The 10791-nt window shown below is 38.7% G+C and overlaps 1 protein-coding gene across 1 annotated transcript in view; it reads right to left on the bottom strand.

Moving 5' to 3' along the window:
• Nucleotides 1-245: 245 nt before the first annotated feature.
• LOC104135936 (protocadherin-10) overlaps nucleotides 246-10791 on the bottom strand; it is a 13982-nt gene continuing 3436 nt past the window's right edge. The window contains exons 5-7 of the mRNA XM_035889352.1: nucleotides 9686-9744; nucleotides 9012-9118; nucleotides 246-601 (exon numbers count right to left, since the gene is read on the bottom strand). Coding sequence (XP_035745245.1) covers nucleotides 246-601; nucleotides 9012-9118; nucleotides 9686-9744 — 522 coding nt within the window. The remainder of the gene's footprint in view (nucleotides 602-9011; nucleotides 9119-9685; nucleotides 9745-10791) is intronic.

Genomic DNA, 10791 nt, shown 5'->3' with positions numbered 1-10791 from the left:
ACTTTGAAAATAATCCAGCATCAGAAAACAAAATTGAGCAACTCCCCCACTAATACCAGCTGATACTTTTGTTGTTGACAATCATGTCACACTAAAAACAATCAAGGTTTTGTCTTTTTTTTTTTTAAAGCACTGAACAATGCCCTCTTCAGTGGTGCCTGAATCCAAGAGAAGCCATTTTTCCCCACTGCTCCTAAAATTGTGTCTGTATTGTTCCTACTGTGAATAGCAGAAAGAGCTAATTTTTATTCCCGCAAAGGGAACACTTTCATACAGCTTTTTGAATAGTACTTACTCAAATATGGTGGTTTGTAAGGCGCTCGTGTATTAGACAGCAGTCCATCCAACTCCTTCCTCTCCAGAGTGTTGTGAAGGGCCTTCTCTTTGCCGAAGGTGGAGAAGGACCTTTCTGCCCCCGGCTGGGCTTCTGGTGTTTCAAACACTTCAGTGTCTGGAACGGAGTCCATGCCAGGTACATGCAGATTGCTGCGGTAATCTGCAGCTTGGCGTCCATCAGATGGAACAAAGGAAGGCATCCAGCACCGATCTGAGTGGCCCAGTGCTTTACATTCCTCCGTGCAATTGGAGAAGAGATCCATGCCTGCAAGCATGAGAGAAAAAGAAACTGCAGATATAAGCTTCAGCATCATGAACAGCTGCTGACAGATAAGAAAGATTATGCCGAAAAAAGAGAGGAGCGGAAAGAGAAATGTTGTAAGAACTTCTTCACTACCTTCATCTCCTCAACAAACAAAAAATCTGATTGTCCAGTCTTCAGAAGCCAAAGACACCATTTAATAAGCGTAACTGAATGCCAGAATGTCACACACACACAAAAATATCACAAGAAGAAGGGTATTGGTGGTTCTGTCTCACAAAATCACTTGCAGATCTCACTGATTAGAACCTGTTCAAATACGGTTCAATTCCACTTGTAGGTTGATGTCTGTGGTTCACCTGTTGAAAATGCTTGTTTAAGAACATGAAGGAATTGTTTCTACATAAATGTATCTCTGACCAAAGAAATGGAATGTCCTGATTGAGGAGTTGCAGATTTCATTTATGAAAATGAAATATTAATGAGTCCTATAGAGGAACTATCTGTGCATACATTAGTATATAGATAGAACCTATTGATATTAAAAGCAGACCTTACAAAGTAGGAATCCAGCTTTCAAGTGATCAGGATGGCTTATTTAATCAATCGTTACATCGTTCTTTCAGAGATAGTTTTCATTGCTACTGCAGCAGTCCTTGCTATCATCAAGTCATCCAAGTAATGGGACAGAACCCTATAATAAATTACTGTAATTAGCGGTACAAAGATAGCTGTAGTCTGATGTGACATGGCTGTGGATACTATTGACAAAATTGTTAATGCTTCCCCTACATAAGCAAACACTTGTCCCTGCCAGCACGGAACTGTTTGCTTACAAATCCTTTAATGCTATTAAGATTTCAAATGACAAGCTATGCTTCCATTGACTACCTTCAGATCTGACTTCCAAAAGAATATTTCCTGACTGTGACTCACTAAGTCGCTGGATTATACTTGTTTTGCGAGGAACGGCGTATGAAATCATAGGCATAGAGTAAAACAAATACCAGCACCTCCAAGTTGACGTTCAACATCGCAGAGAAAAGCAGAACAGTAAAGAAATATGTTTTTCTTGTATTTATAAAGAGGACTGAGTGTCTTAGAATAGGTGTATGTCAAAACTGAACTAAATCTGTTATAAACATTGCATTGACAAGCATTGCATTAGAATTACAAAAAATGACACTACTTGCAAGAGAAATGGGAAAAAATTTGGAACAGCTGTAATAAGATTCATGTAATGTAGCTCATTCACCAGCCAACACTGTAAAGAACTGGATTAGCTTGATCTCCAATGTGAGGATTAGTATTAAGAATTCTACCACTGTTTTCAACCATAATTTGACTTATATTAGTACTATTTATGCGGTATCTCACACTGCACAAAACAATCCCTTCAGCAAGCAAGAATCTGAGCTATCAACAAGTGCTTGAGTATTAAAGGCAGTCACTTAGAAAAAATAGGAAGAAAGAAAAAAAACTTTTTATCTCAGATTAATCTCACTTTATAATGACTTTCTAATTTTAAATTAAATAATATACAATGCTAGGTCCAGTTTCGATTAGAACCTTGCATTGATAATTGGCATGCAGAAGTCTGAAAATAAATCACTGATCAGTGAACTGTTGAAGAATGCAAACGTGAACAGCAGATATGATTAAGGAATCAGATGAAGATCATCAGGCAAGGCGTACAAATTGTAGAGTTCTAAATTCCGTAGTGGTAGTAGCTATCAAAGACTGAAATGAAAGATTTAGATGCAGGCTTCCCAGAAAGAAATTAGTATATAACAGTGTCTACAAAACCGTGTGTCTGTGTATCTTATGTATTGAATTGTCTGCACAAAAATATCTCTTATGCAAGAAAAGACATATTTTATTAATCTAACATATTGCCATTCAGAAGAATTAAGCGACAAACAGCACAAAATGGTTATTTCAATCTTCAGACTTCCTAGCAAAGTTACATGTGAATAACAAATAACCCTACTTTTAATAGGAAAATGATTACAGTTACATTTTGCTAACAGTGTATCACTGGCCATATTCATTCAACATTTCCCGAAAGACAGCAGGAGAAAGAAAAACTTACGGACAAATATTAAATCATATTCTTTAGTCAGTGGGGAGGGAGATGTTATAATAATATTCGTTTTAAGATATATATTCCAAGATAGACCCTTATTTTCCCTTCATGGATTTTTATCTCCCCTGGAAAATTACCCTCCATTTTACTATTTTGTTTTCACATCAGCTGCTAAACTGCAAAATGTCTCTATCCAAATATTATTTTTTTAGTTCTCTTTTGAATACTGCTTGTCTGCTGCAGTGCACTGAATAGTATTATATAACAGCTTATTATAAAAGAGATGTTATAGGCACTATGAATCAGGATTTTGAATAAACAATGTAATGAATGTAGGGGATATAAAATGTAAGCTTGTATGACAAACTTTTCTCCCCTTGAAGATGAGAACTTGTAAAAGAAAAAATATATATATATATACATCTGAATTTTAGTAAACACTGCTGGAACACACAGCTAGAATGTAAATGCTTGTTTAGGATGGGAACAAAATGTTCAGAGAAGCCTGGGCTGGGTATTGATCGTACTTGAATCAGTCACAACATTTCCTAAGAGTTTAAGGGGTGCAGAACCAAGCCCTTGGGTTTAGTATTTTGACAGAAAATAAATTCAAATTAGCAGTCTGATGTTGAAATCCCTGGGCACCTATTTATATTTACACTGACGATGATAGGAATGCTGGCTATTCTTCCTCCACCTTTTTCCTGTGGGTCATGGTATAGAATTCTCTGTTTCTAATTGAAAAACATTAAAAACTGGGGGGCAGGGGGGTACTATTGGCTATTTCCCAAGAAGGCAGGCTATATCATGCTAGACAAAGTAAGACACTCAGCACAGAACTCCTTCATACACCAAGAATCATGTTCCTGATTTATAACAAAAAGAAATGTTCAGCAGTATAACACTTCCATCTCATCTCCCTCATAAATCTGGTTATATATATGATCCTTCAGAACTAAACTATCCATCATAATTGCAAATCCACATTAAAGAAAAATGCCTTATATTTTTCATTTAGTTATCGTATTAGACCTTGCATGCAGATAAACTGAGATTTTAAAGGTGACTCTGAATAATGGATTTCAAATGTCCTTTGTGGATACAAATAGATAGTATAGTGCACTGAAGTGCTGAAAAGTAATAAGCATTGCACTATTCCAAATGCAGCATACGTATAAAAGCTCATGGCAAAGGCCACTAGTTCATTCCTATGTGTTCAAGTCTTATTACTAGATAGGCCAGTGGGCAATGTGAGCTCTCACACAACCTTAACTTTGCACATTTTGAAGGAAAACACCCCTCCCTCAAAGGAAACCAAAAACTAAGGCAGGAGTTAAATATTAAGTTTGGTATCTGCGTCTGCATTTCCTGAACTCAGGTGCTTTGAATCAGATACTTGGTAGTGTTGCATTTCTGAAGCATATTCCCAATTTGCTTCCTTTTCATATTTCAAAAGAAGAAAATCAAAATTTCTATGTGCATGAATTCTAATTGGTTTGAAAGACAGTTCAGATCAAAGCAAAAATTAGGCCTAAAACCATTTTTAAATAATGTATTCTTTCTTAATTTAATTAAGGGAGAAGAGCCATACACCAAGCCTTTACAGCAATGAGTGAACACATTCATATGTATTACTGAGTAAATGATGTAATAAAAAGCAAAATTACAAGTTAAATGTTGACAAAGTATTTTTATAGTATTGTTACTGACTTTTTTCTTCTCCCAACTTGTGTCATTTTTTTCATAACTTTGGCTCTTTCTTGGAATTAAATGGCATTTTCCATTTCTTCTGTGGTAGTTTTTCTTAAAAAAGCTAGTGAGATGCAAGATAGGTGTGACACAGGGAACCAGGCCTCCTTGTCAGGGTTCCATTACCAGAACAACTATCCATTTGGTTAGATTATCCTTGAGCAAGTTACTCATTTCCCTATGATTTGTTTTGTGTTGGTAAATAAGGATAATGATCTTAACCTCCTTCGTAGAAGACTTTATCTACTGAAGAAGTGGACTTTGTTTCATGAAGTTATCATTCTTTCTTGCTAAGTAATTGGTGTGCTGCCTTGGATAAAACTGACTTCATCTGCATGAGAACATGAATAAAGACTCAAACATCTTCAATATTCAGCTCTTCCAAATCTCAACTTCAAAGCCCTATCTAGACCATTGAGATGTGAACATGATTAAGCATGCAGCCCAAGGAAAGAAGAGAAAAAAAGAAAAAGAAACCGCCCTCAGCTTGAGTCAAAGCACTTTCCTAAGCCATTTTCATGTTCACTCTCACTTTATCCGAGATAGACTCTTAGCCCAAGTGATCTTCAAAACAGGATTTAGCTGTCACTCTACATAGGCTCAGAAGGAATACTGGTTTTCTCTGTCCCTTTATCACTGAAATTCTTCTTCTGACTTCTCAAACTCTTCTCCTCAGAAACACTGAAATATCATGGCCCTTCTGCAATAATGCATGCTAACCCTCTTGGGGTTTACCTAATCTGTACTGAGAAGGTGCGAGGCAATGTTTCACCCTGTGCCTTTCTATTAGACACCTATAAGTTCTCTTCATCAAGCCCACTAGAGGAAGCCTAATTTTAGATCTCAACCGGTCACCAATGCATATTGTCTGGTAGTGCACAGAGGAGATTATCAAAAAAAGCTGATGCATTTTATAGTATATATATGCCAGTACATTTACTTATCTTCAAATCTTGGATATTCCTTCCTGAAATGCATCATGTCAATTCAGTGAAAGAGGTGAAACGAAGGTAATGTTGTGAAGGACTCTGCATGTTCGGCTTGAGAAAGCCGAGTAGCTAGTGAGCAACCATAGGAAATAAGTTGATGGCATGAGTCCAAATCTGACAGGACAGGTGTCTAATCATACAATTTAAACATACACACACGCAGAGTATTAATTGGCACCCAAGTCGGCAATTTCACAAGGGAGGCCAAGAATTTAATCAACCATGGGAAATAAACTAACCTCATGCTTAGAAATTACTCCTACAGAACATGATTGAAATACAGTGTGTTAATAATAGGTAGTAGTGTTGTATTAGTTGCATTTGTTCTACAACAAATAGCAGCTTTTATCTCAACAATTTTCAGACAAAGACAAGTACAAGTAATTAGAACACGCACTAGGGGTTTGAGAAACTCCTCCTCTGTTTGCCAAAAACTTCTTGCGCTTCTTCACTTTTGGAAAGTCATTTTCCAAAAAGCTCAGCTTCCTATCCCAGCCAATGAACTGACTACTCCATCCATGAAAATCAGGCTTTTGAGTTGCCTTTCCCTGCTAAATGCAGATGCCAGTACTTTTGTACTTCATGGATGTGGATAATCACGGGGCATTCGGGTGGTGCTTTAATGGGAACAATATGAATCCCTTACACAAATTCCAGAACATATGAAACCATCATTAAGTCACTATTAAGAAAATATATTTTGTGAAGAGGTGAACTAGAATCTTATCTCAAAACATAATAAAACATTTTATGATACATAGAACAGCTTGGTTCAGAATTTTCACTAAATAATTGTGCAGGATAAATCTATGACACAGTGATAGATTTTCATCCTGCATGTTTTCCTTCCCAGTTAATAATGGACCATGACTTTTGACAGCCAGCTTGGCTACCGATGGACTACTACAGAATAGCTACTTGTGTGCCACAGAACTGTTCACTGGTGACAGTAACAGAAGTCATGTACAGAAGAGGAAAAAGACCTTTTGTGAGCAGAACATGCTGCTGACTAAAACTGGCAGGGCGTGAGTTTTATTTGTCCATGTGAATTATCTACTAAATATTTTTGGATGCAGATACAACGCTTTTAAAAACAAATACGATGCTGCATGGTATCAGGTAACATCTTGAAAAAACCAGCCCAAACTTCTGCCATGTTATCAACCAGGGTGTTTGGCTTCCATAATTTAGAAAGAATTGATTGTAGAGCACCAGAACGACTGAAAATCTGAGACAGCATTCCCTCAGATATTTCCTCCAGGCATTCAAGATCAAACAAGATTAATGCTCCTTTTTTTTCCCCCATAAAATTCATCACCAACAGCTAATAGCAAGAGTGAAGTTTTTATATCAAAATATCTTGTCATCACTGAGGTCAAGGGGCACATTCTTTGCATCACAGCAGCAGGATTCAGCCCAGAGTTTACAGGAAAAGTGTAGTATACGCATGTAGAAGATTAAAGCAGTTTCTACAGAGATTTGCATTTAAGTATCTATTTGTAACTAGCATTTTAAAAATTGTGCATGCACATTATTCTTAAATCATAGCACCAATGGGAAGTTCTGTGTATTTGAGGTTTCAGTTCAAACTGTTAATTGTGAGTAGACCAAACTTAATTGTCAGCTTTCATTAGTTCATATGGAATCACCAGTGAAGACACAGAAGTTCATAAATCCCATCAGATTCTTAAATGATTTGAAATGATTTTGAAAGTATAGCATAGATTTTTTTTCCCCTAGTTTGATAAAACAGAAATGATGAAAATGAAGAATTTGCCCAGCTAAGGACTAATGCCAAGTTTGACAGTAGTTCCAGTGTTCATATCTGAGATAGACTACTTTTAAAATGGAGAGAAAGAATAAAGAGCAGAGGCACAACAATAACAGCACTGAATGCATCTAAAAGAAAATAGCTTTCAGTTGATGTGCAACTATATGATTATATTCCCACCATCAGTCAAATCCAGCCCCTTCTGCAGATGTTTATTCTTTTCTCTCCTGTTTGGTTATTATGGTTCATTATGTTGAGGGACTAAGCTGATTGAAATGTTCATTGAGATGACTGCTGCAGTAAAATGCGTAAAAGAAAAAAAAAAAAAGGAATGCAGGGAGGGCAGGAGGAGAGGGAGCTTTTTATAACTCAGTAGCACTGATTGCTGCATCAGAAACAGTGCGAAAGAAAGGGTGGGGGGAGGCTAAATACATGGCTTTTTAAAACAACAATAAATCATACGCCATATATAGGCCAAAAATGAAAGAGGCTCTGTGTTCAGATGTAAACTTCTGGCAAGACCTGGTTTGTTGTCAGGTTCCCAGACACAAAATAGACACTCTGTTCACTTAGCATGAAGCCCTGCAAGAAGCGGGGAGCTCCGGAGACTCTTGGCTCTTCTCGAGTCTCATTAGGTCTGCATATTAATGACTCACAGCAATATAAAGGGGCCCTGTAGCAGCCTCCTCTTCCCCTGGTGCCTGGGTTTCCCATCGTTAAGGGCACAGTGACTACAGCCGCAAGAAAATAGAGGACGTTAACAGAGCACGCGGGTGAGGCAGCACTGCTACGACAGTACGGAGTCCCTTGCCCTGCTGTCTTCTAAGATGGGGGTCAGGGGCAAAAAATGGATGACTGGAGAGACTCTGGAAGCATTCTGTATGACGCACTTGTAGCAAATCCTTACACGTGATGGAGCACAGAGGGAACAAGGGGAAAGAAATCACTGTACTGAATCGAGATATATCAGACCTTTGGAGACTGTGGTGGGGAGGAAAGCACAAGCGTTTGTGGCTAAAATGCAGTGTGAGGGTGAGAATGAATTCTAATGCAGAGGCTCTAAACAAATGTCCCTTTCAGAAGAAAAGTGACAGTGTGAGAGCAAAGGCAGCAAGCTGTACACACGGGAATAACGCTGCAATGTATGTATTTTCTAGGTGATTCAAATCATAGTCTTTCAAAGCATTTCTTTCCTTTGTCAGGACTAAAAGAAATGTACTTAAGAATACCATAGCCTTATTAACATGGAGATCACTTATACTATATGGTGCCCCAAATTGAATTAAAAAACAATCCTCAGAAAACGCTAAGGTATTACACATTCAGAGCACCCAACGTGTCTCCACTGATCCCCAGCAAAAATGCTCACAGTCTGGCTGTCATTCAGTCACTGGGTTCATTCTTTCCCTTGGGAACTCCCCCTGCACTTCACACTGCCAGGCCAGCTGAAGTGCCTGCTAAACAAAATTGCCTAATGCTTTGAAATTCTGCAAATCTGCCGTTGAAAAAAATGCACTATAAAACGGACCAACAACTTTGTTTTAATGTGCAGGAACTTTTGCTACAGCAAATGATGCAGAGTAACAGACCAAACTGACCCAACCAAATGAATAAAATAAACTCTGCCCCGTGAATGAAAGGGGTTCACAATTGCCTCCTTGCCCAGGTAGCTGTAGTAGCAAGCTGACTGAAAGCCAGCCTCCCATACAACATGCTCGCATTATTTATGCCACTCTTCTATTATATGCCCATAAGTAACTGTTCTTTCTAGTCTCCCTGCTTTAAGATCTACTATTTCCATTCTCTTATCAGACTTACCAGAGGATTGACCTCGATTAGTGGCATCATGATCACTGTCTCCTTGCTCACTGTCTCCATGACCACTGTCCTTAGAGCTTACTATGTCTGCTTCCTGGAATGCAGAACTAGACACAGAAACATCTTTACATTAGAATAAACATGAAAGAGGAACTCATAAAACATTCTTCTGCCATCACATGGCCAAACACGGTGCTGCATTCCCCCACTCCTGCCTGCTGCACTGCTGCTGCAGAGGTGCTCTGGCCACCAGAAACCAACCTGGCATTTTCAGACCCGGGTAGGCTAGCTGAAACGGACAGTAAGCGTTAGTACTCCGCCTGGTTTTCATGTAATTGGTGTAAATAATTCGGTAGCCTTTACTTCAAGCTGGAGAGCTAAATTTTAACTCAGAGAGGCCAATGTTTTCTGGAAGTGAGCATTCATAAGTATTTAAAGCACGTTTTCGACTAACACAAAACGTGATTTTGTTCTCTTTTCAGTTGGCTTTGAAACCAGTTCAGAAAAGCCGTAACTCCAACTCATTTAGGCCACAGTGTTTTATTTAATACCTCCACACACATTCCATTTCCCATTGCTTTCCTACTATTTCACATCTGCAGTAAACACATTTCTGCGCCCCATTCAGACTTGCTAAAGCATGCGTTAGGAAAACAAGGCCAAGGAGCTCATACCTGTTTACTCGTCGGGGTCTGTCAACTAGATAACTGAGCTCAGCACGCTGATGTTTTGTCTAGGAAAAAGAAAATATTGGGAAATATTGTAACTCTTGATATTTCTGTAGCCAGCATCAGAAAATATACCAGAGGAGCTCACCAGATTCACTATAAATGGCAATGTTTAGCTGCAAGTAGGCCTACACAATCTGTTTCTAGGGTGTAAGGGGAAAAAAACCCAGCTCTTATTCGCACAGATGGGAAGGCATGAGGGATTTTTTCCCGAGTTTTTTGGGATGAGATTCTCACACGTTTTCTCACAGTGCATGCTGTCGAGCATCACAAGGACTCCCACAAAAATCAACAGAACTATTTCTAGAGTTGTGTACTACTCAGTCTGAGAAGAAACTTACTGTAATCTACTTTTCAGCCTGTTTTTAATTCCAGTGCATAAAAATAGGGGGAGACAGTACAGCTACTGCACCCCAAGGAAGAAAATACATCGAGATACCCCCCGAGGCCTTAAAAAGACCGAGTTTTATAGGCATTTTGGGGAAAGGTCAATCTTACAAGCCAAGATTAGAAGTTCTACTGCAAAACTTAACACTTTAGAAAATGCCATTCACACCACCTTTGCCAGACTGGACAGAATTCAGGTTTCAGTATTCGTTTTAGGAGGGAATGCGTTGTTTTGCTTAGTGCACAGGCAGAGGGGTACTGAGAGCACGTATGATCGAACCCCGTAGAAAATTATTAACAGGGGAGCATTGTGGCTCGGCATATGCTTTGATAGAAATTCTCTACACACTAGATAACGCAGTATAGGCAACGTGTTTAACAGGAGGGGACGATAAGTCTCTGCATATAATTTCACGGAACTCTTGATGCTTTCCTTTGCGAACTCAGCTTTGGGTTATAAAGAGCCGTTCAGATAAAGAAAAGTAAATTAATAAACCCTAATTCACAAATTAATTACAGTTCCTGCTAACTGCAGAGATTGTCACAGTCCCAGAGGGGGGTTCCCCCAAAGCCTTACTTGCACATGCAAAGATTTCAGGAAGGGAAGAGAACACAGTTTTATAATGTTGCTTCAGAAAACCCTGTGATTACGCCTCACGTCATTT

Source organism: Egretta garzetta, unplaced genomic scaffold, assembly GCF_000687185.1.
Source record: "Egretta garzetta isolate BGI_Z169 unplaced genomic scaffold, ASM68718v1 scaffold262, whole genome shotgun sequence".
NCBI classification, from domain to species: domain Eukaryota; kingdom Metazoa; phylum Chordata; class Aves; order Pelecaniformes; family Ardeidae; genus Egretta; species Egretta garzetta.
Note: the sequence above shows the minus strand (reverse complement) of the source record. Positions and strands in the feature narration are given on the sequence as shown.